The 27,009-nt window shown below is 36.7% G+C and overlaps 1 protein-coding gene across 2 annotated transcripts in view; it reads right to left on the bottom strand.

The window, feature by feature from the left end:
* The window catches only part of LOC117298316 (delta and Notch-like epidermal growth factor-related receptor), a 67,680-nt gene that overhangs the window by 14,853 nt on the left and 25,818 nt on the right, over nucleotides 1-27,009 (bottom strand). For both annotated transcript variants that reach the window (XM_033781494.1, XM_033781493.1), the window contains exon 5: nucleotides 12,897-13,039. In XM_033781494.1, coding sequence (XP_033637385.1) covers nucleotides 12,897-13,039 — 143 coding nt within the window. The remainder of the gene's footprint in view (nucleotides 1-12,896; nucleotides 13,040-27,009) is intronic.

Genomic DNA, 27,009 nt, shown 5'->3' with positions numbered 1-27,009 from the left:
TTCAACCCTAAAGTGCGACTGAGTTAGAAGCCCTCATGGAATACATGCATGATCTAGTATTGGGTAACACTATCTACATCTCAGCATATATTATACATTGCTTTGGATACAGTTTCCCTGGAATCAATGCAAAGCATGCAGCTGCAATACTCGACTAAAGAGAGATGGATATCGGCATCGGATGCAGATGAGAATGATTTGGTAGATAAGAGTGAAATAGAAGAAGTATTATAAACAGATCTGGAAATGATTCTGAGGGATAAGTACAACTGAATAAATCAATTTAAAGATGGAATTGTTTTTGGAACGAGAGACATTGAACAAAGATCTGATTCTGAATGTGTTTCCATGGTATTACTCTCAAACCAACAAAGTGTTTACAGCATCCTGCATTAGATACAGATCAAATGATAACAACTCATTATTTCAACACTATCAGCACCAAGTTATTTGTATTCCTTAATAAAGGAACAAACTAGTACAACAAGCTAAAATTATTATCGACTTTGAATAATCAGTTGAGGTATTCGGTAGCATCATTAGTATTGGTTCTGAAAAGATAAGTATAAACAAAACCTCAACACAAGCAATTATGTATACCTTTCAAATACATATATATATATATATATTTTTTTTTTTGTGTTTTCCAGCAAACTTGTTTACTACTTTTGCCTGGAATTGTAATAAGGTGTTAACATTGCAAGCATTATTCAAATCTATTTATAATAATACAGTTCTTTCAACCTTTTTATTACAAATATAATTTTATTATGGTTCTGTGTTCTTATGTTGTTTCTTCTTTTAAGTTACATGGTTCAAAACATATGTTAAATAAATTATGTAAAACATAAAACCTTCCTAGAATTGAACCAAATTATGAACTACTTATGAATGAACCAAAAGACACAGCATAAACAGATGTCCCTGTTTCCTTCTATTCCTCCCCCAAAGGGTTTGAGAATTCCTGAACTTCCTGTCAAATTGTAAGAAAAGTCACGCATTTAGTCAAAACCACGGCAATCAGACTCCGTCTTAAACACACGGTAGACGGGGACATGGAGGAAAGACTTGTTTTCACAGTGTGTTAAAGGAACTGCATGTAAATAGGCTAGGTTTCTATGTCAAGTACCCCTCCAATATGCCTTAAGGTTTTCACACTGCACAAAGAAACATCTTAGACTGGGCGGGTCCACAGGGTGGGGAGGGAGGCTGGGAAGTAAGGTCAACTGGATGTACAGTACATTTACAGCGAGGACAAATTGACAATTCCAAAATCAAGACTTTCAGAGCATTGAATTGTTGAGTTGTCAACCACCGGTTCTCTTCAGAACCAACACTACTCTACTGGAGAGAGAATTATACATGGCAAAACCACAAACCTCTCCTAATATTTCAAGACTACCATAAGTTCACAATACATAATGAAACAAAACAATGGAAAGAAAATGTGTGCATAAAATTCAGGCTCATATGTACCTGGGTTTTTTTTTCTTTTCTTTTTATAATTATTAAGACATGCAAGTTTAACTTTTCTCTCATTAAATACTCATACCTTAGTAGATAACTGCCTCTTGACTGTAATGCAAGTAATTTTTAAACAGCAACGTACTGAAGTTACATTGATTTACATGCCAACATCCTTGCAATAACATTGCAGTATTTTCTTGTTCATAATCCTCATTGATTGTAGTGAAGTGTACTTTAGCGGTAACAAAACAAACCAATGAGAATGTGAACAAAACTGATGTGTGAGTCGTTATTACTAGTGTGAATGTGATGTGTGAGTTTTGGTTACTAGTGTGAATTACGCTGGCAACAGACACTGAGAACTTAAGAGAAATGTATCCAGCTGTAATGATTCGATGTACATCTGGCAATCTATACAGGTATGCCCAATAATTTGTCATAGCCTACCGTTAATGAAAAAATGTCAGGAAAATGTGAGCTTGTCATCTCATACCTGTAACAAGTATTAATCAGTAATAAACCACAAGGGAAACAGATTGTTTAGATTTTTAATATTGTAGGGTTGACAAATCAGCAAGACTTGAACCTGTGACCTGTGGATTATCGTTCCGGTGCTCTTTTATTTGAAGTAATTTTAAGACCTAGTTTGAGTAGTTTTAGTTTCAGGTACTTTGGTATACATTTTACATAAGGTGCCTTTTTATTGTAAATACATACTGTCAGAAAGATCCATCTGCAAATTTCCAAGAAAACCAAATTTTACTCTGGACTTCCTGAGATCGACTTCCCAGGCAATTTGAGCAAGTTTTAACGTAGGTGTAAATTTATCCGTTCAGGTACAAGCTTTTTGTTGTGAGGACACTGGTTGATCATGAGGGTAGAGCAGTGGGGGGATCAATCCAAAGGTTTTACACCAATCAGCTTAGAAACAGTCATACCCCCCTAAGGGGTCTAGGAACCTTCTGCTCCGTTGTAAAGAAAAGACAGAAAGGAATTGCAAAAAGGGAAATTTGACTCAAAATGAATAAAAGAAGTCGGGAAAGTCCATTTCCTGATTTGATTTCTACTCCTGTGACTTGGTTATGAACTTTGTGAAGTGCTCTGCACTATTGAGTTGACTTCTTTATGCACATTTCTAGCACTTTTATTTATCTGTCTGTTTGCCATATGAGCTTGCTGAAAGGAAAAATACTGCTTTTTAGTCGGCAAAATGACTTAGTTTTAGTCTAGTATTAATTTGCTACCTGATACTCAAAATATGGACTGAAAATATTTTAGAGGAGGGGGGGGGGGGGGGCATTACACAACCCTACACTCCGCTAGCCCTGGTCGAATGTTGGCGTCACAACCTGATGAAGGGCCAACACCTTGCTAATAAGAATCGATCACACTTATCATACGTCAGAATAGAGACAGCTCTATGGATTTGTTGGCTTGATCCCTGCTGACTTGTTGTAATGTAAAGTGGTTCATGGGAGGGTGATGTCAAGTAGTTGAGAAATATTTTAAAATGCAAAGCAATCCAGGTGATCCACCTGCTTTTGGTTTAAGACTTTATCAAATCGTAAGAGAAGATTCTTAAGAAAGAGTTTGCTAGGTTCGAATCCCTTATCTTGCATGTCCTTTTCTATTTTCTCCTTCATCCAACTTTCCTTGGTAGGGTCAAAATGTCAGGCCATTAACAATTTGTTTGCATTTGATACAATAGATATAATATGGTTGGTAAGTAGTTTGCAATAGCTAACTATGTTTTCTCACTATATCAAACTGTCACAGAAGCTTCTAATCTAGCCTTCGAGAAAGACTCTGCTAGGGTCGAAAAGTCAGACCATTAACTATGCATCTTTGGTTGGTAGGCAGTTTGCAACAGCTACTTCTATTTGTTCAAGAGTCTGCACTCTGTGGAAAACGTAGAAGTCTGAATACCAGAAAGCACAATATATAAGATAAAATCAGCACAATAGATAAAATGTATAAATAGCTATTTCTAATGAAACTCTATCTTATCTTCCCATTATTTTTTTATTTTTTTGTCACCAAACTTTTCTAGAAAAAAAACATCTCCCACTCAATACTCACAAAATCCTTCCGTTTGTTCACCTTAAAATAACACTGGACGATTTCAGCGTAGGTTTTTAATGGTGGTTCATGACCAGCCATGGCGCCATATGTTATTAGACTCAAGCTTTCCGATAGTTCAAGTTACCCGTCGGCTCTGCCCTCAAACTACCCCCCCCCCCACAAAACACAAAGATTAGACGGCCCAAGTCCAATATCACATTTCTCCAGTCATACCGATAGTTTTCTTTTATTTCAGTCATAATAATGATGAAACCAAGACGGATTTAAGACAGAGTTGTGGACGAGGCGGAGTAAAGATGGTCAGTTGAGGTGTTTCTTAGCCTCGGGCAAGACACTTAACCATGATTGCTTTGTCCTTTTGGATGGGACATTTAAGTCCTTTACATGTGTGGGTCTGATAAACAATTATTTGTACTGAATAATATAGAACAAGAGCTGTGTCATAAGAGAGCAAGAATGTCCTCAGGGGTTTCTTGCTCCAGACAACCTTATTTTTTAACAACTTTCGTTTAAGATGCTTTTCTTTGTAATTGATTATTCACAACAAGAAACAAAAAACTCTGATACATTTAGACATGAGGAAGAAAAAGATATTGTGTGTTTACTTTTGGAATTGGGGTAAATTTATATATAAAAGTAGGAGTATATTTTGGTGAGATATACTTGCTCCTATCTGCTTGGATTTAACTGGATTTATCCCTGTTTATTACACTGTGCAATCAAACTAATCCCCAATTCTACAACATGAACCAAGCTGTGACTAAATACTTGCTCACTTTGTTGAGACAGGGGAAGAATCTTAGATCTTAGATCTACCCAATCAAGATTCAGGGCTGTAATTATATGCACACCTGGTGTACAATGTGTATAGTAGTCATGACGCCAACTCCCCCCCCCCCCCCCCAATGGTCACATGATCTGCTCCAATCAATCAGAGTGGCTCAACAAAGGAAATTGTGTACAGGATAACGACTAAGGGAATACTTTAAGAAATTGGGTTATTTAGAAGGGAACATTTCCGCAGCTGAATGTTTGCTTAAATCAAAACTCAAACCCAACACCGAAAGCTAAAGAAAAATATTAAAAACATATATTTAATACTGCAGAAGTCTAGTGCTATTTGTTCAGCGCTCTAGAGCATGCCTAAATGATATTGAAAAGGAAACACCTCAACTTGTGAAATGAGAGCTTGTTCAAATGTGTGTCATTAAGTACTTATTAAACAGTGTTTCTGTATTATTAAAGTGTGTAGAGTGACAGGCAAATCCCACATAAAAAAAACCCATCATGAACAGTCATGAAACAGTCTTGAAACAGTCTCGTTCCTTTGCACTGTTGTCGCAAAAAGAAAACAGACACAATATCACAAGCTAATCATGAAATAGGAGAAAACACTCGTGTGAGAATTTGAAGTAAAAATGAGCAACATAACACATCTTGAAACAGTCTTGAAACAGTCTCATTCCTTTTCGATGTTGACGCAGGTGGAAAGTGACATTGCATTTGAGCGACATGTTGCTTGCTACAAGAAGACACAACGACTCCAGGAAACACTACGTGCAGGTGCTAGCTAGCTTCTTACCTCACTATATTTCCCTTGATACTTAGCGCGGACATGTAAATTACACCATACAGTACACCCCTGGGGGTGTCTAGCTAGTGAAACACACCGACAGGTCGGTATGATCTTTGCCGCTAAACACATGGGGATATTATGGACTAGATGGGGTCTGCATAATGTGAATTCAAAGTACAATGTTTTGGGGTTTGTTTTTAAGAATGAAAAGAAAATTAACCTCTCTAAGAAAAGACAAAAATGATATTACAAAATCTGAGATATCATTATGTAGTCCAGTGTGTCCCATTTATTTATAAAATCATTTGTTTCTCAAATGCATGTTTGTTTTTTTCTTTTTCTTTTCTCTTAAAGATGAGCAGAGTATACTATTCAAGACCACACCAGCTCTTTTCAGAGCCAAAACTCACACAAAAGAAATTGTTGTAACCGCAAGTTGACTATTTCTGGTTACTTCTGAAAAGAAAGCCCTTTATTAGAGGACTTAAAGACACTGGACACTATTGGTAATTGTCAAAGACTAGTCTTCACAGTTGGTGTATCTCAACATATGCATAAAATAACAAACCTGTGAAAATTTTAGCTCAACTGGTCGTTGAAGTTGCGAGATAATAATGAAAGAAAAAAACACCCTTGTCACGCCAAGTTGTGGTGCTTTCAGATGCTTGATTTCGAGACCTCAAGTTCTAAATCTGAGGTCTCGAAATCAAATTCGTGGAAAATTACTTCTTTCTCGAAAACTACGTCACTTCAGAGGGAGCTGTTTCTCACAATGTTTTATACCATCAACCTCTCCCCATTACTCGTAATCAAGGAAGGTTTTATGATTATAATTATTTTGAGTAATTACCAATAGTGTCCACTGCCTTTAATGAGGAAGGAGGAACTCCTTATCAATAATCAGGATCATTAGGAAAATATTCAACTTTTTGTGAACAATGAGAAGAATTCTACGGAGGAAGTTTGTAAGAAGGAACAGAAAATTACCCTCAATAAGAAAGAATTATATTATATTTTAAGAATCTGTGGAAGCGTAGATTTCTTTTGCAGAGTTTGTTTGTTTGTAGAGTTAGTGTACAATAAGAATAATTTTACAGTCAGAGTTTTGTGAGAATGAATAGCAAATTAACCCCTCTAAGAAAAAATATGATCTAACAAGAATCTGTTGAGTCATGTCCACTGTTGGTTTGCTCAAAAAGGTGCCTCAGACTCAGTTTTTCAATACAACTTTCCTTTATGAATCATGAAATTTATTTTGACTAATCACAGTGAAGGTATAAGTTTGGTAATCACTCTTAACATTAATGGACATAAAAGCTTTTGGTCAGAAGCCTCCAGCAGATTCTGGGAAACATTTCAACCAACATTTCACTTCAAAGTAATGTGATTTTAAGGAAAATGTTTTTATAGCCCAAATGTTAATCTGAGAAATGATACAGTGAATATAGTTTTTAAGATTGTATATTCCTATAAGACGTTTTTCTTCCCGCGGAGACATATTCACTCGTTTTTGTTTTCTTTATTCGGTGAAATCTCAAAAACGCAACCACCTTTTGAAATGAAATGTTCACATATTAGTTTTATTATATGCATCTACATTTATATAGAATGAAAATATCATATTTATTTAAACTTTCCCTTTAAATAATTAACAAAACGCTCTTATGACTTGCGAACAGTAATTGATGAACCATGAAATATATTTCTCGCAGTAATAATTCCTTTCATGGTCATTTAAAATAAATAACAGTTTTTGCAGACGACGAATCTCTGCTCTCTCATCACAGAGAAGTTGTAGGTTGAAAAAACAAATTTGCCAGTACTTAGTGATTGATATGGCCTCGTTTCTGGCATTTTGTCTCCCGGGAAAAAAATACCAATCACTGATTAATCAAGACTGATTATAATGACTTCATGCTTGGACATGGATTTAAAGTCTTAATGTTGTTTTAAACCTTGGCATCGACACGTTTCTGTAATTAGTTTTTCACTGAAAGTGTCTGCAGCATTTTGTTTTCTTGACTGTAAGGTAAGGAAGTTTAACATAGGCTTTAACATAGCCACTAGGTATAGCAGGCCTGACACTCAATGGAGGCGACAGAAGGCGATTTGCACCCTTGCCCCCTTGGTCATTGCCTTAGTGCCCTTGAAATGCCCCTGTAGAAATGTACAATTTCCTCATAGGGTGCCCTTTACAAACACGAAGCATGAAGGCCTGGTATAGCGTTGCAAATGACTTCAATGTTTGTTCAATAATGTGCAGACATTTTTGGAATCAAGACAAATTACAAGTAAGTAAAGTTTATGGTAAATCTTGTAAAAATCTCTGTTGTGAGTAGTGGTGGTTCTGAGAGGAGCTGGTTTGTTCAGCTCAACGCTTCAGTCTGTGTGCTCTGACCGTCTTCTGGAGAAGAAAAATTATTATACAGGTCTAAAAAGAACGTGGAATTTGCACGTATTTAAATACTTTTGGGAAGGCCGTCACAGGTTAATGAAGACTGCCGCAAATGATTTCATGCTTGGACACTGATGTCTTAATGTTGTTTTAAAACCTTCTGGTCGGCACGTTTCAGTAATTAGTTTTTGAGAATGAGAAGCAAGACAAATTATAAAGATCTAAATTTGAATAATTGATAAAGATGGATACTTAATAATGAAGAATTATGTCATTATTTCTGGGTTGATGGCTTGCAAAAGATTATTCTGAAGACAATAATGCATGTATGAAAGTATGCCAGAATAAAGCAACATTTCAATGTATCAAATATTTAATATTGTTGTCTTGTCTCCTAGTTTGTAGTTTATCTGTCTCAGCTGTCTTCTACAATCCCATTTGGAATTTATCACTCAGTGAGCTTTTTATTTTTTAGTCGTATTTTTTTTATTTTTTTCGAAGTATTGCAAAAATAATGTGTAATCTGTTTTTTACTATTTTCTTGTGACCCAGATGGCTGATCGATCTCAAACTTCTACAGGTTTGTCAGTCTATCATAAAGAGCTAACACTGCCATCAACTGTTGTGTTAGCAAAACCCACTTCTGTAATGTTCCTTTAACAATGTGTCCAGTTTTCCTCGGTGTTTTTCTCCTGAGCTGCTGAAACAACATTCCTTTTGATTTGAAGTGCAAGAACCTGTCTCGTCCAACATGAATGACTATGCAACATGTTTGAATGACCTATCCACAAGGACACTACAAGTCAAACTCCCGTAGTAAGAAACAACACTTACAAGCTACAATCTTGTCTTGGCTCTACTCCTCTGACTAAGAATAAGGTCCTCTAGCAAGCTGTATGACTGTGCCTAAAATAGGTCAAGACCCGCAATTACTATGTGCTTCTCAATTGCAAGATAAACACTGTGCCACTCTGCCGTCTTCGATTGCGAAAAGATGGGCCAGGAACGCATGCTAAAACGGTTTATTGAGTGTATAGTGACGACACTTTAGTCCTGTATCCATCATTTTGGTACATCCAGAGTCATTCCTGTGACTATTAAAGTGAATGGTGTCAGCTGAGAAATATTTAACTCATTTGGGTAGGGCTGGATGCTGTCAATGAGTAAAGGCATGCCCAATACTTCACGAAGGCAATGAAGGCGGTTTCCTCATGCCCCTTGGACATTGCCTCATAGGGTGCCCTTTACCAAGAAGACAACGCCTTGGTGCCTTTGCCCATTCAACTTCGAAGCATCAGGCCTGATAAGGGTACAGTACCCAAGACATCTGCTTTCTGAGAGTAGCGATACACCTCTCTTCTTATCGTGGCCACACACTAGATGTTGTTTCAGCCACAATTGAACACAGCTCCTTGCAATACCACTGTTCTCTGCAATGTCCTCACTTCTGCATTGGTAAAACTACTTTTAAAATCCTACTTGAAAATAGGATTTTGTTAATATTCAAGTGACTTGGGTTAATTTAACTTTGCTAATAAGTTTCAGAGATGAGTCAAATCATAACTGTTGTCTTTTAACTACAATTGGGAATGGAATACACTTGATATAAATTTCCAGCAATTATTTGTGACTAACTTTTCTTGGAATTTGCTTACCTACCTAAGGACACCGTTGAATGCTTTTATTCAGTCAAGCAGTTTCCTTACCGGTAAACAACTTTATTAAAAATTTGTCCCTGAAGTTCTGTTCAACCTTAGCATTTGATTTTCTCCTTCGCAAAGGTGCTTAACTTTATAATCAAATAAACTGAACTGTAATTGCTGTATTTTACCACCACTTTGTAGCCTGTACCTTCACAGTGATTTCTGGTCCGTCGTTGTTGTCTACAAGTTTAGTTTTCATGATTAGCTTTAGATGAAACGTTTAGACGAGAGGGGTTTTGAGCATGTGTAAAGCCAAGGATGATTGCACAATAAATGTTCCTGATATGTCTTTAGGGACTCCATGGACTAAGGCTGACTAGTCTACAGATTTTAGTGAATTCATCTTGGGGGAACCCTTAGGGGGTTTCTAAGACTTTTTTTTTTTTCATTTATAAAGTGAAGAAGTAATTACGTGTTATTACACAAGCGTTGCTGCTGGGAAGGATAGAATGTGTAAACTTTTTACAAGTCGTATTTCCTGAATTAGAGGGAGAAATATGTCACTCATTCAAATGTTTTATTCTGGGCCTATTTTACTGGTGTAAATTTCACAGAGCAGCTAAAGCACAAAAATAGCTTAACACAATTATGCTTACCAGATTATGGTGACCTAGTTTTATTGTTAATTATAAGCAGTGTTTTCTACTTGAGTAGCTCCTTGAAATTTGTCCCTGGTAGAAAAGTTACACATATGTCCAATAAAACCTGTAAAGTGAAATATTAAATCAACAACAGACATTCTCTGTTTGCCCTTTTGAAATTTATTTCTTATACTTTTCCTGTAGTCGTCAACAATCAATATACGCAGTCAGTACGTGACAGGTTACCAGTGAAGCATAGCGCCGGTGTCTTTCCCTCCTTTCCTTTGATGTGACCGTGCATTCCAAATGTGTTGGGTTGAGACGTTGGAGACAATACTACAGAATTATCAACACCCACGGAATGAGTCTGTTCAGCATTTTTTGCAGAGCAAAATATTTAGACTAAACTAAACTTGTTTTGTGCAAACAAGAATGCTAAATTAACTAGGTAAATCACATGATGCTTAAAAATTCTAACTGTTTTTGTCAATAAACTTCAATAAAGAAATGTGCTATCAGTTACAAGTTCAGAGTTAATAGTTGCTCAAATTGCAGGTCTGTTTATTTTAGTTGTTTGTATTATTTTGGTTCCATTTATTACATTTTTTCTTCTCATCGATATGAGATGTTTATTTATCTATTAATTTTTTAATTTTTTAATTTTGTTTCCCCATTATTTTTTGCTAAGTCTAATCTGTTTAATTAATTTATGTATTTATTATACCAATTTTTCCTTAAGATTATTAGGTGTTTATTGATAATTGATTATTTAAACTGATTATAAATTTTAGTTTATTTTATTTTCATTTTTAAAAGCTTTATCTCAACATAATTTTTTTAATTTCTTTATGAGTTAATTTATTACAATTTTCTTTGGGGGAAGGGCTAAGATAACTACAATGATAGATGTCCATAATTGACGTCTGCTTCAATTGTAGTACAAGTAGATATAAAGCATTTGTATTATTACAAGACTTCTCCGTCTGTAATCCCGGCCTTGATTGGAGATTTAGACAATCGTCGTCATCTTTATCATCTTGAGAACGAGGAGACAGATTCCACTTGAAGTAAAGATGATAATCATCAATGTGTCTAATGGCTCGAGCCATCCACAAGGACTTTGTCTTACTCCTTCCTCCATGGTCTCTCAGAGAGGTGAACAGAGTGTCTCTAGGTCTTATGAAATAATAAGACACTAACAATAAGCAACTAATGTGAAAAACAAATAACTGGACTATTAAGATAAGATGGTAAAGCAAAGATGAAGACAGCAAGGGTGGACATTTTTTCTTAGAGAGGAGAACAGAGTATGAAATAATAAGACAATAACAGTAACATGGTGAAGCTACGGCAGATCCTAATAAAGTTTATATGGTTGTTAAAATTTGAGAAATAAGAAGTAGAACAATGTGATGGTCCAGCAAAGATGGAGAAGCAAGAATGGAGATTTTTTTCTCAGAGAGGAGAAAAGAGTATCTCTAGGTCTTATTAAAAGATAAGACAATATCTGTAAGAAACAGCTAGGATGCAGACTATTAAAGGTTTGTATCAGACCAGATTTTTTAAATGGGAGAATTAAGTGGTTGGACTTTGAAGTTAAGATGGTACAGCAAGCATGTAGACTGCTCAAAGTTTAAACATTAACTTACTGAACCAACAACAGACAAATGGACAGCCAAACCAACAAACAACCCATCCAAGAACATCTTCGTCGAACATGACACGATCACCATCACTCTAAAGTTTCTCCTTCACAGTCTCCTATTCCCTCCCTACGGAAGGCAAAAAACAAATTCTACGTCAGTTTCCACCTCTCCTCCATCATTTTCTTTCAAAACACAATTTGGTTGGCACCTCATAGAATCACCTGCTTCATTCCACCTGTAATAACAGTCCTAAGAGGCAACAACCTTCTCAAAAAACTCTCCTGTGAATGGAAAACGCAGAAAACCACTGTTCAAGAAAACCCTCAGTAGGGAGCAAGAATTGTCTGCTAGAGTTTTATGGCCCAAGGTGTTGGACTTAGGTGTTTCTTAACTCATTGCCGGACACGTGCGGAAGAAAGAAACTCCTGCAGATGGACAGGAAATGCTAATATCCGTTAGCAACGGCCGGTCTTTGGCCGTTGTCGTCGATAACGATGAGAGGAAATTCTAGCAATTGATTTCCTATCAGCTGGATACTCTGCTTGTATAACTTCACTGATTGTTCCTTGGGCGATTGAGTGAGGAGCGTTTCACTTTGAATAGAAATCATGTCAAGTTTTACAGGGAATTGTCTCCTTGATGTTTTCTTTGCCGACTTTTTGTTGCCGCTGTATTGTTCCACTAGACATGTCAGGATTACTTGATGCTGCTTTATAAAGCAGGTCTTTTATTGTATAGGTTAGTTAAATAAGGCAGTCTCTTCCAAGAGGTTTGGAGACTTTAAACTTTCAGATATCAGAAAATGCACCACAAGGGAAACTGACTGGGTAAGCGCTGGCATATTAATCCGGAGGTCAGTGGTTCAAATCTCACTTTAGTAAATTTGTCTTTGTTCAACATCAAATCATTTAAAACTTTCACTTTTTAAGTATGTGCAGTAAAAGATCATCTCTTACTTGGAATTTCTTTCTAAAGTCTTTTCAAAACTTTAAGACTATTATAGGAACTATAACTAAATAATGTGCATCAGTCCAGCATATGATTCGCCTGAAGAGGAGCACAGTATGCTATTTGATTTGTCGAGACCATACTGGATCTTTTCAGAGCAACACTCCTCCAAGCGGAGATTTACACACAGTTGTACCCGAAGGTTATCCAAGTTTCTATCTCAACATGCAAGCTTTAAACATAACTTAATAATCAAAATATCTCAATAATCAAATCTCTTAACAACTAAGAATACAGCAAAGAAAGCAACAATAAGGAAAACAAATAATCGACTGAATTCTATGAATCAGCCTCTTTTTTCATGTAAAAGAAGTAAAAGAAGCAAAAGCAAATTGGAGGGAAACGGAATTGATATAATTATTAGAGAAAACACTTTGACATTTGACGAAAGTGACCCTTAACCAAGATGTTCCTTGAACTATTTTTCAATTGACGTACCTGAGTCACCATTGTAGCGCAGTGTCCATGATCCAAGCACAGCATGCCCGCAGGGGATTGTGGGTAATGGCATTTGTTGTCCTTCACCGTAATATTGACTCGTAATCCCAGGCGACATTTGAACAGAGGATTTGGGATCGTTACTGAAACAGAAGAGAAAAATAGACGTCATATTTGCCATTAAGTGTCAATTACCAGGGTCCAATTTCATAAAGCCTGTAAAAGCACAAAAACATGCTAAGCACAGAAAAGTAATGCTTAGTATTACCAGCCAACATTACATAAGTTTAAATTGTTCTGACTGGTGCCCCACTCCATTTTTGCTGATCAAAACAAAAATCAAGCAGTATTTTCTGCTTAACAGCTTTATAAAATTGAGTCCAGACTAAAAGAGCAACCAATTAAGTTCAGATTGATAAAGTGGTGTGTGTAACTTCAATGAACCTGGGTTCAGATCCCACTTTGATCCCTAAGCATCAATTGCAGTGTGTGTTTTCAGTCACTGCTTGATTACGTGGGTTTCTCTCCTACATCTTAAATTCTTCCTTATCGTCTCCTCAAGATGCCTTAAGGACGATGCACTACAGTGCAAGGCACTTCCATAGGCTCCCTTGTTTCATTATCGGTAATAAATAATAACAATATTTATGTCCTCTTGCATATTATTAATGAGTTTTCACCATGTGTATAAACCTCCTGAGATATGGCAGTATGGAAGTTACTCAAGTGCATGAGTGAAGAAAACATCAAATGTAGGTCTAACCATTGTCAAGAATCTTATTTTGGTTTACTATTAAAAACTCAATCTTGAATCAGTATTTTCTTTTATTTTCGGCTTTGTTCTAGATCTATCACTTCTCCACAGAAACTTTTACTGTTTGTGTGTTGGTTAAGAGAAGATTTATAAAACATGCAGGAGGCAAACAATAGTTGTGTACTTTCCAAATCACTCAAAAGAGAGATTTAATTGTTTACATCATAAGCAAGACACTACTTTAAACAACAAGATTTTCTGGAATTCGGTAAAGATGACAACAAGAAGAAAATATTATCTAAAGTATCCAAATCAATTCATCTAACTGACCAATATTTTATCTCAAACATACCCTTCATATAATATATCAAGATATAGTTTCCTTAAATAGTAGTTCGGCTTTGAGGCATTGCAACTGAAGTATTCCACACCACTCACTCCGCGCAATGTCCTGATTCACATGACGTCATTGCATCTAAACTGTGTCATTGACATCACTTTTTTACTGTCACTTATTAAAGTTGACATTTGAAAGGCCACTGCCCCCATTTAAAACGAAGATCGCCGCTTTACTATTCCCATGAAGATGGTCATGAAAACACTCTCTAGTGAGGCTCCGCAATTCAACATGTATTTCAAGAACCTATATTAAACTTCTCTCCGTAGACCCTAGATTTCAAGCGGCTCTCCTTGATGGAGGACGACTCCGTTGTCTTAACAATATTTCCTCAACTAACAAGTTTTCTACATTGGTTCTGTCAAGAGGTCTTTGACTCTTCTTTTCTGCTGAATCTTGTTGATGTAGTTGGATGAAGGGGTACCCCCCCCCCCCACATGCTTAACTTTCTTTAATTTGAGTTCAAACTAGTTTGAGTTGCTGTAACTTTGTATCAACAGTTTATGTTATTTAACTAGCAAGAATACAACTGCAGAACCTTGATGTAGTCAGATGAAACTGGGGTACGGTTTTAGGAAAGGAAGTTTTCTTTAAATTGAGGTCTTATTGGGTTGAGTTTGAAATATGGTAACTTTGTATCAAGAGTTTGCGCTTGAACTATCAAGAATACATTCCGACTCCCTCTCTCTCTCTCTCTGTATTCATATACTTTTGCTTCTGTTACACTTTTACACCTGTTTATGAGTGTTGTATTGTCACTTAGCCTTCGAGAAAGACTCTGCTTGGGTCGAAATGTCAGGTCATAAACTATTTGTTGCATTTATACCATAGGTCCGTTTGGTTGGTAGGCAGTTTGCAACAGCTTATTATATTTTCTCAAGAAAACAACTTGTATATATATTATTAAATGTATGGTCAATCTGAAAGCCCAATCTCTAGACCATTGTGAGGGTAAATCAACAAACGTTTTCAGCAAGGCTTTGCACCTGTTTGCGTTCACAATGTCCCCCAAATCAGATGATAACCCTCAACTAATTAATCAATCTATTTATAACTCTTAGCTGAAGATAACACGATCGCACCATCTCCCCTCACGGGCAGGAAACTATAACAATATTTACCTGCAAATTCAATATCCTTACTATAGCCTTTCGTAGTTCAATCAATATGAGATGCTGAATGAACCAACGTACCCTCCCCCCCCCCCCCCCTCTCCCCCTAGCTGTGGTTGGTGTTTGATAAAAGCCAAATGAAACAGGTTAATGTCTGCTATCATGAGTATAAGATAAACAAATTTAACCTGCTCATGATCACTGGTCAAATTGTGGATGAGCAGGCAACTCTGGGGGTCAATGGGAGGGAATTGTGTCAAAGGGAGAGATTGATAAAATAGTTTTATGGAAGACCATGGTTTATTTGACTGAAGATGTTTTCAGTTTTGACAAAGTAGATATCAAAAGTAACCTAAGTTTCTGAAATATACATCCAATACATTTGAGTATTATACAACATATGATTAGCAAACACATCATTCTGAACATTAGGGCCTATTAGAAATTACAATTAGCATAAAATATCAATCTGAATATAAAAATAAGGCATTATATATTTCTTTTCTGGTTATTGCTGGTCCACTTGCAGGATGATTGATATTACTTTTAATCTTCGTTTGTATATTTATAATCAATTTATCTTTTCTAAGGTTTCAGCTCAGTTGACCTATCTCATGTCTATTTATCTTCTTTCATCTTTTCTAGTTTTCAGCCCATTTGGCCCAGCTAATGTCTATTTATCTTCTTTTATCCTTTCTTGTTTTCAGGCCATCTCAAGATTTCTATTTATTGTTTTCATCCAATAATCTCCATCTCCTCTTCCTTCTTATCTACCCCTCTCTTATCTCCATCCTTCTCTCATCAAACTCTCATCTAAACCTCATCCCACATGGGGGTCATCTTAAGACAAATTGTTGCCGCACCAAGACAAGCTTTTCCTTGTAATCGGAAGATCCCCATCCAACAAAAAAAGGCACTTAGGGATCCTTAGCTACAAAGTTTCATCTAAACAGAAGAGGGAATCAACATCGTTGATCAATCAACATTGGCCGGGAGTACTTCAGGAAACGATAAGGTAGGATAGAACATCTGCCTGGACAACGAGAGACGGCCGGACCTTTGAGAAAGCTGCAATATTGATGCAAGCAGGAGGGAAGAAGCGTGATAGCGTCGGGATTTATCGACTTGCACCGGGGTACGACCGGTATCCAGAAATAAATCTGTGTGATTGCTTCACTGTGACTAAAAATGGATTGTTGATGTAGGAAATACTCTTGTTTGGGTTTAGACAACTGAGCTGTAATGGGCGTCATGGTAATTGGAGAGTTTATATAACAATGCCAGAGAAATGTCCTCAGGAAATACGAGAGAACAAATCTAAAAAACAAACTAGCTTCATTTTATCTGCATACACTGCAATATTATATATTTAGATAATCATTACAGATAATTGCAAGGTTTTTTTTCTTCATGATTACTGATGATTGCTTATATGTGAAACAAGGAAGGTAGCCAAAAATGCAAGCTTTCGCATCACCAGATTGTTTTTGTGGGGTGTTTTTTGTTAAAGATTTTTATATTTGTGTTAATGAAAACATATATTTTTTTTTACGTGGGAGGATGTTAATATTCCATCCACAATGTGGTCTATTTTGGTTGAGCGATCCATCATATTTCCTTGGTTGTAAATTATGTTTTCAAGCTGAATTTTGTTCCATCAGTAAGCAGACATTTTTTGCTCAGATACCTCTTAGCATCATGCATAAAATTCATCCACCCACGCTGCTTCAAAATGAATTCCAAGTCATTCCAAGTCAATGATGATTTCTCGTTGCATTGTCAGTTCATGTGGACATTTTATTTGCAAAGAGCCAAAACAGTTTTATACAACAACCATTTTCTCAATGGTGATGATTTTGGCACTCATGGTCGGCTATTATTGAGTCATTTTGACAATCATTTTGCCACTTTGTCTGAATTTCTCCTTAGTAATCTGCCAACCAAGCCTTCACAAAATCCTTCCACAGCTTTTGCCTCAGAGCAAGTTAACTATAAAAATCAAATGGAATATACATATCGTTAAATTTGGATCTGTTGCAACAAGAGCAATTCATCAACAGCCTCATAAAATTCAGCTTGGTAAGTTTGGTATTCTCCACTTTGCCTTAATTTCTTGTTAGTAATCTACCTTCCCTCATTGCTTTAACCAACCCACAGCTTCTGCCTCGTAGCAAAGTTTCCACCCAGGCAAACCTGATCGTGTTATCAGTAGATTCAATTCAATTAAAAGGTTTGTCTAACGGTAGAGGCGTACAGTGATTCCTATCTACTGATCCTAATTGTTTCTCTTGATTTAATTACGCGTTATGACGCTGTTACAATTCCTTGTTAATAAGCAACATTGTGCTGATCGGTTACGGAAAAGAGGTTTCAAATAACTCATAGTGTAGATTTAAAGGAATCTACCTTGAATGGTTTAATTCAAATGTTTTTAAGTTGCCCGTTTCTATCGTTATACACAACATCGGTTCAATAATAACACAAATTTCATCAAGAAACACATATGAGAATCCTTTATATTTAAATTTCATAAGTCTGGAATATTTCTTCTTTTTTCAATGTAAAGGTAACATGTTTTGGAAAGGTTTGGAATAAATGTTTGCAGGTTTATAAAACATCTTTGGTTTCTGGAAGAGTTAATCCGAAACTCAAGTTTTTATAAAAGGTAGGGTCATACTGTGGTTCTGACCCCAGGAACAAATTGTGTAATTTTGATCAGAAAGCCTACTTGTTATCAAGATGGTAAATTTAGTAAGTGACCTGAAAAATGGTTTCGTTTGAAACACCCTCGTTGATCAATAAAAAATATGTCAACAAATTTCAATTTCCAAAGATCGCCTTCAGGTGGCTTTTGGTGATTCACATTTCAGCCAGAGATGCATTCAATGAAAATACAGTGAAAAATTGTTGTTTTCTCATAACACTGTATTCAACTGAAACTTTCACAGGTGACTTTTATTGTATATATTGATTATTTGACTTATAATTTAACATAACATTGACAACAACCATTCTATTACCCTCCAAATTGAGAAAATCTCATCAAATTTAGGTCGCCCCATTTTTCAGAAAACAAAAACACAGCTGAGGTTATTTTATAGATTTGTAGTTCACTCAGACATGACTTTAAATACCTAGCCTTCATCATCTATCACTAGAGAGCAACGAGACACAACCTTGGCCCAAATCTCTCAATCAAGACACAGTTTTTTAGGGTCAGGAGTGTGGCATTTGATGTTGGCATAACAATTCTGCTGTCTATTTCACTACTAATGTGGACTGGAAATAACATGTTTCCACAGCAACCGCTCAATCATCCAATTATTGAAAGTGACCTCGCAATTATTCATGAATTATTCGTAGCAATTTTGTGAACAACTGAATTCCAACAAAAGAAGCTAACTGCTATGGTAAGCTGCTACAGTAACAGCTGTATTTCATTGCTAGGCAACCACTCTTAACATCTGTTAGTCTGTGACACAATTGTTGATATGGCGACATCTGCTGATTTGTAATGTAAATTCAAACAATAGAAAGTTATTTCTGAGATTTAATGAAACATCTGTTTTGTCCAAAAGTGGGTGTAACAGTTATGACTAGACTCAATTAAATGTACAGAAATCAGCCTGTTTTGTGTAGGTTTATGGCTCTTTAGGTGTGGCACTTATATTCAGTCCCTACTTGACTGTGTGGATTTCCCCCGGAATATTTCTCTGGGGTTTTCCTCCCACATCTAAGACTGAAACTTCCTTCTTGTCTTCTCTCCATTGGGTTCTTGGCTAGTACAAAAATTAAATTTGCTTCTCTTAGGGTCCTTGGCTTCACAATTGAATAAACAAATGAAATGAAATTCTTGAAGTCAACACTCTTGTTAAGAGAAGATGTTTACTTTCCAAGAAAATTAAGTTTAATAAATGTCATAAAATAATCCTATTACTCAATTTAAATTTGATGGATGTTTAACATTGAGGTAATCAAGGCATGGTCATAAAGATATAATAATCTCGCACCTGGATACAACAAAAACATGACTATGTTTAGACCCAAATCCCATTGATTCTAATTGCTAGAAAGGTTTGGAACAAATTTGCTTTCCATAAATATCTACGCTTCGTGTAAACACTGCCTACCGCCGTCTCCATAATCCTGTTCTTCGTTACAATGTTTTGTCAGGAAAGCTGAGGGAATACTTTTGGGCGCCACGGAAGAATAACATGCCTTAATCGTTGTTTATCGGCTTCACGCCATATAACTATCTCTAGAGACTACACACACCAATGCGCAAATCGTATAAAGATAAATGTTACCAAATCAAGTTACCCCAAATTTAAGTCTTTTTTATTCGGTATTGGCCGACAGAAGTTTGCGGCGCGGCCAAGCGATGTTTGGAATCCGTCGGCGCAAACACCCCGAGTCTACGTGCGAGCCTACGGGGGACCCAACCCATGAGACGGTCAGAAGATCTAATTAAGCTAGTTAAGAGAATCTCACTTGCCAATCTACCATGGATTAAGAGTGTCCCAGAAGGTTTAGACGTGTCCATTAAAAGCGCTGACTGGAGACGCTAACTTCATTAAGAGAAATAACCGGTAGCTTGTGGCAAACAACTACAGGGCTCCCCCTATACAGAAACTACCTGATCACAGAAGCTGTGAAATTCTATCGCCTCGGGCTGCCTCATAGATCCTAACAGAATATTTAAGAAAAACTTTGAGAGGGGTGTCGAGTCCCAGTGGGTGAGGTAATGCCAGCCAACTAAAGGAATCTGGCTATTTGATTTAGCCCGAGTAAATGTTTGTTGTAATGGAGTGTGTGGATACATAGATTCAGATGTACATTAATGCACGCTGTGCAGCGCAGCGAGAGGACGAGGAACAACATGGAATGTTTAGTAAGAGGTGATGAAAATAAGATGGAGGATGTTGGAGGGATTGAGGAGGTGAATGAAATGAAAGCGAACCCTGTAACTTGAGAGAAAGAACAGCAGCGAGTGAGATTGAGAAAAACAGAGCCAAGATAACAGACTTAGGAAAGGAACGGACAAAAAGTAATGCCATCTGAAATATCATTTTCAAGGAACGGTCCAGTAAGAAATCCACAAGATCATTGTCTAGTTACTTATTTTACAAAGATATAAAATGAATTTTGGGGTTGAACAAAGAATTGACTAGAGTGGGATTCGAACCAACGACCTCCGGATTAACGTGCCGGCGCTCTACCAACTGCGCTATCTAGCCCTATATTGGCGGTGTCCCTATTTTGTCAATATCTTTGTTCGGGGGTGCCAGTCAGAAGCCAGTCAGAAGCCATGGCTTCTGACTGGCACCCCCGAACAAAGATCCCTATTTTGTCAATATCAATTATTATTTTATTTTTAAAGGGTTTGTAGAGTTATCAACATTTTACATGGAACAGATTCACCTCTTTACTCATCAAAAGAGACACACATACTCAAAACCATCATTTACAATAAGGTGAATGACGAGATAAAATCCATGTAAATAAAACCATGACGATTATCTAATAAACAAACTGAATCCACTGAAAGAATGTTTTGTCAGGCTTCTAAAAATATCTGTTAAATTAATTCCTTACATAAAGAGAATCAATAAAAACATAAAGCAGCATCAACCAGCTTGTGTCTGCGGTGTGACCTTTGTTATAAATAGGCCAGTCTACACTTGACAATTATTGTTATTTTAGCGCGAGGGTTCGGGTAAAAAGTAAATTTCTTAATCACAACGGTAGCATTGCACAAGGCTAGCATCACACAAAGCTAGCATCGCATAGAGCTGTCATATTGTGTGTGTGCTGTAACAGTAACACTAGCATCACACAAAGCTAGCATCGCATAGAGCTGTCATATTGTGTGTGTGCTGTAACAGTAACACTAGCATCACACAAAGCTAGCATCGCATAGAGCTGTCATAGTGTGTGTGTGCTGTAACAGTAACACATTGCAATAGAGCTGTCATATTGTGTGTGTGCTGTAACAGTAACACATTGCAATAGAGCTGTCATATTGTGTGTGTGCTGTAACAGTAACACATTGCAATAGAGCTGTCATATTGTGTGTGTGCTGTAACAGTAACACATTGCAATAGAGCTGTCATATTGTGTGTGTGCTGTAACAGTAACACATTGCAATAGAGCTGTCATATTGTGTGTGTGCTGTAACAGTAACACATTGCAATAGAGCTGTCATATTGTGTGTGTGCTGTAACAGTAACACATTGCAATAGAGCTGTCCTATTGTGTGTGTGCTGTAACAGTAACACATTGCAATAGAGCTGTCATATTGTGTGTGTGCTGTAACAGTAACACATTGCAATAGAGCTGTCCTATTGTGTGTGTGCTGTAACAGTAACACATTGCAATAGAGCTGTCATATTGTGTGTGTGCTGTAACAGTAACACATTGCAATAGAGCTGTCATATTGTGTGTGTGCTGTAACAGTAACACATTGCAATAGAGCTGTCATATTGTGTGTGTGCTGTAACAGTAACACATTGCAATAGAGCTGTCCTATTGTGTGTGTGCTGTAACAGTAACACATTGCAATAGAGCTGTCCTATTGTGTGTGTGCTGTAACAGTAACACATTGCAATAGAGCTGTCATATTGTGTGTGTGCTGTAACAGTAACACATTGCAATAGAGCTGTCCTATTGTGTGTGTGCTGTAACAGTAACACATTGCAATAGAGCTGTCCTATTGTGTGTGTGCTGTAACAGTAACACATTGCAATAGAGCTGTCCTATTGTGTGTGTGCTGTAACAGTAACACATTGCAATTATAAACAGCCAAGCCCAATTTCAAAAAGCTGCTCAAGCAAAAATAGTTGCTTAAAACTTTCTGTTTAACAGAAATGAGCAGCATACCAATCACAAATTGTACATGTGACATAGTATTTTGGCTGGTAACCTTATTATGTTAAGCATAATTCTGAAGTGCTTAGCTACATTTTGTGCTTTAAAGAAGCTCTATTAAATGTGGCCTTGTCACACGGAAATTTTTACTGCCAACTTGAAGGTAACTCTCCTGTATGCAAAAGAAACACTTTGGTTGCAAAGGAGACATTTTTCTTACTAAATTTTTATCCAGATTTTTTTTATCGATAAAAAACTTAAATCTAGCATTTTTACTAACCACAAGAAATTGAAATGTATCGATGCCCTTTTTTCTTTGAGATTGCATGGAAGTGGTTGCCCATGAGTTGCCTTGAATAAAAATGGTCCTCAAAAGTTAACCCATCCTAGGCATCTGGGCCCAAGTTTATGCCTCAGCCTACCACAGAATTCTGCACTTCACAGCATATGAATCAATGGGCAGTAAGCTCTGACTTCCACTGTATTACGCAGTGTCATGAAATTAAGTCCTACTGGCTCTATGCTCACTGTTATGACAGCCAGGTTCTACTCAACTCGCTCCTGCTCCACTAGCCCAGTCACCGGCATCCAATTAAACCTATCTCTAAGATGCTAAATTTCAGCAAGAAACTCAAACCCAACGCCTTGAGGCAACTATGGACTGTGTGAATAGAAGACGCCAGTGTGAAGGAACGAACCTTGCCCCGAGGAGGAGAAACGCAAGATGTGTCTCAAGAAAAACATTCACTGCTCGGTTTGTTAGAAGGGCAAGAAGTCAATACGGAGTCGTCTTCATATATGAAGATGGAGATGAAGATGAAGGTGGCCCAGTTAAGGAACTGTGGACATTATTATATGCCACCTTCAAGAATTTTACTTGTTTTATTAATATGATAATATGAATTGTAAACAAATGTTAATGTTAAAAATTGTTGGACAAAACACTTAATACAACTAAAAATCTTGTTAAGACATTGATTTATATCTTGATTGTCAAAGAATATTTTTCTCATATCCATACAATCTCAGAATCAAGCAAGATTTGTTCTTCTTCTTTTTTCTTCAATTTGTTTTTTGTTTTTTTTTCTTCAAAAAAGTTTTAAGATTATTACACAATGTTATGGTAGGGGGGAATATGTTTACAATGGGTGTGCCTATATAAGAAACTAAATTGAATTTGTGATTACCAAAAAAGGGGAGCACTTTTCAATCCCTATTTATATCATCTTTCATTATCATCTTTCTTAGTTGAAAGAATTCAACTAAGTAGCACACAAGCTAAATCTTACGCAGACAATTCTGACTAACACTCAAACACATTCCAGCAGCATCTCTCCACCTCGACACTTCAATCATATGCACATAATCAAATCGAGCTTGTACAAGTATGTAAATATTCCTAGGCATACCATCTCCACCTCTCCCACAGGAGAAACATCCACCGAGAGGGTAACTGATTCCCAAGTATAAGAGTCAAGTGGGTTTCCATTAACCATCTAAGACATTGGGGAATTTCACGATCCATAAATGTGATACACGTCAGGGAGAAAGGGACGAAGGAGAGACGGGGGTTTCTTTTCTACGGTAGTGGTACAAGCCTAAGAGGCTATTATAACACTTCTTCCTTTCTGTCAATCGACTCTTGGGAGAAGAGATGTTTCCGAAATTCTTACGGCCATGACTTAATGGAGGTTGCTATGGAAATCTTTTCAGTGTGATTCTATTCTTCCGTGACACAGTTTCGGGAGAAAATTACTTCTACCAGACTTCGATTGTGGAAAAAATGTGGCGCGTAAAGTGTGTATGAAAAGGACGCATTCTAGAATGAAATTTGATTGTTCGGCATACCAAAAAGGCTAAGGAGGTAGCTGTGACATTTATTGCAAAACTTGATCGCTCTAAATTTCATGAGTCATTCAAGGCTCAATTTGATAAGATGGTTGTTGTCTTGTCTTGTCTTGTTCTTAAAGGGAAGGTATCTGTTTATAATCACTCTCAAAATTAATGGCCATTTACAAAACTTTTGGTTTACAAGCCTACATCAGCTTTTGATAGTTTCAAGCATTTTAAGAAACATTCTACTTCAAAGTAAAGTGGTTATGTAACAAGATAAGTTTTTATGCCCCAAAATTTGAATCTGAAGATAAGCTTCTCAGATTGTGTATTCCAATCAGGGATTATTCTTCCTACATGGACATTAGTGCTCCAGATTTTTGGCAAGATCTCAAAACATGACCTCAAAAAAGTAAATTTTCAGATGTTATTAGTTATAATGCACATTTTTATATAGGATAAAAACAATGAAACAGTTCCAAAAATCGAAGGTATGCTTTGCTTTTAAGATAATTGTATAAGATTGATCTGAAGATGTGCATTTTCTAACATTTACAGTGAAATCATGACAAGACAATACCAAATAAGATAAAATTACTTTCATACTTGCAAAAGTGACTTGAAACCCCAAAGTATTACAACTGAGCATTTATCCTTTAAGATGCTCTAAGACGCTGGAGGGACTGAGAAGCTCAGATGATAAGATCTTTAAGGAACCAGGTCCTTTCATCTGTGCTATTATTCAAGTGTAGCTACGTATTCATATGAAGACAGAATTGTCCTCAAAGGGTCATATCACCTTTATGACTCAATGTTCAAGACTTCTTCAAATTTGGACAAATCTACAAAATTTGGTTTCCATGGTTGGGAAAATTGCTATCTGATGGGAGGGGGGGGGGGCAAGATTTTAGCCAGAACTCAAACAAATAGTTCATGTACAATACAATCTACAACTTAGACTCACTGACCAGGTTAGATTGGGATTCCAGAATAATGAAATAATTTCCTCCTTAAATTGCCTTAAGCTACTTTTGCTCCTGCCTTATTGCACCATTATTGAATATTACTTTTATCTTACTTTCTCCCATCCCCCAACTATTCATAATTTCACTATTTCCCCCCTCCCCTCCTCCCCAGTGTTTGGCACAGATTTAGGCAAAACTAAAACAGCAATTGCATCCAAGCGAGCGCTACTTCAAGAACTCGACAACATCTAATAAAAATTCATATTGCAGAATTAAATAAAAAAGAGCCGGTTTTCAAATTTGATAAGAGATGTTTCTAGGTTGCCATTTTACTACAAGGATTAGGTGTCTCTCGGTGCTGAAGGGGAGACTCCAGAATTACTCTCACGAATCGTCACTTCAGAAGTTAACAAGATGCTGCCCCTACAATGAAAAATCTTTTAAGATGCCTGTAAAAAAAAGTGCAAAGACCTTCCATGGTCCCAAGTCTGAAACTTATTATTAAGCCAGGCAAGTGGCTCCACCATCCCAGTGTTCACAAAGAAATCCTTTGTCAGTTGTTCTTCTTTTTGGGTTTGTTTTTCTTTTTGTAAATACACATTATCTGAATATATGAGGAAGATATAGAAAAAGAGAGGTATTTTGTAACGGAAGAATGAAGTGGCTAGGTTCAAAACATCTTATCAAAACTTCCTTATTTCTCAATATGTAACATAGTTTCTATACCGTTCTTCTCCTTTAAGTTTTTGCATACTTTGTCAAATATGTGAATCGAATTGAATTGAATTGAAGTGAGAAAGCTGCTCCTCACAAAGCCAAATCTCTCACAATGTCTGTAATAAAAGTGCGAAGACCCTTCCCTGGTTCCAGAGTCGGAAACTTTGAAGCAAGTGCCTGCGATCCAGGTTGAAAGGAATTCAATATTGATCGATTCTCAAGTTATTTGCACAGCCCGTTTTGCCGAGCTGCGTAAATCCCAACTGGGATCTGTACACTGAGTGTGAAGTGATTTTTATAAGGTTAAAATGTTTGGGTGTTTTTTTTCTTTGATGGGATTAAAAAGTTGGAGTATGTTTTGTTTGGAACGTTGTAGAAAGAGAACGAGGAGAAAGACTTTAGTCGTATCCAATGTGGTGGCTGTAGCTATGGCTCAGCTGTTTCCAAGGGTGTTGTTAAGGGTATCCAATACTTCAACGCATGATGACGAAGTCATTCAGCTGTAGCCATGACCAAAGAAGCCACTACAGACCCAGCGTTGTTACAAAAAAATGAAAAGCATTTGAACATCTAAGAAGAGGGAAGTTCCTGTAAGTTACTTGAGACATTGTATTTGATGATAGTTGTTGCTACAAAAGCTTATGCAGGTTTGTTTATATAATTAATTAGTCTTCAAGTGTGACTATTACCTTCTTTGTTTTATCAATCAGATTAACACAGCTACTTTTAAGTATTTGTTTATTATTAAAAACTCAAGATTTTACAGACTCTGTAAAATTTTGAGTTTTTAATAATAAACAAATACTTAAAAGTAGATGTGGGTGAACAGACCTGTAGGACTATTGCTCTTTCTCAAACCAAAGCGTCTTTTCATCACATTCAGTATCAACACAACACACAGAAACATGACTTTATGCAGTCTTCCTTTTTCATTGAGAGTTAAGTTTGAAGACAAGAATAATTACACAATGAGTGTTGTAAGGAACACGGGAAGAAAGCTGGAAACTTTAAAAGAGAGAGACTTCAGACAAGATGATGGGGAAGAATAGTGTGATGTCCTTCTCCAAGACTCAAAATTATCACCTTCTTGTAAGGAACACAGTAAGAAAGCTAGAAACTGACAAAATGATGGGGAGCAATAGTGTGATGTCCTTCTCCAAGACTCACAATTATCACCTTCTTATTGATCGTTTCTTTGTGAGGGGGTTGTATGCCTACAGGGAGTATACTCAGTAACAACATTAAGCTTGTCCGAATGGGTAGGCTTTTTTTTCTCAAGCACGGACACGACCTTTACTTTTGTAGAAGTTATTACCCTGTGGCCGTTTTTTCTTCTATTTCTTTTTTTTTTTCGATTTGAGAAAGAGCTTGATCTTCCTGTTTATGAACGCTTTGACTTTAAATAGATGTTATTTTTGCATCAGGGTAGATAATATAATTTACTTTGACCTTTACACCGATGTGTATA

This window comes from Asterias rubens, chromosome 13 (genome assembly GCF_902459465.1).
Source record: "Asterias rubens chromosome 13, eAstRub1.3, whole genome shotgun sequence".
Classification (NCBI taxonomy): Eukaryota; Metazoa; Echinodermata; class Asteroidea; order Forcipulatida; family Asteriidae; genus Asterias; species Asterias rubens.
This window is presented reverse-complemented; position numbering and strand designations above follow the sequence as displayed.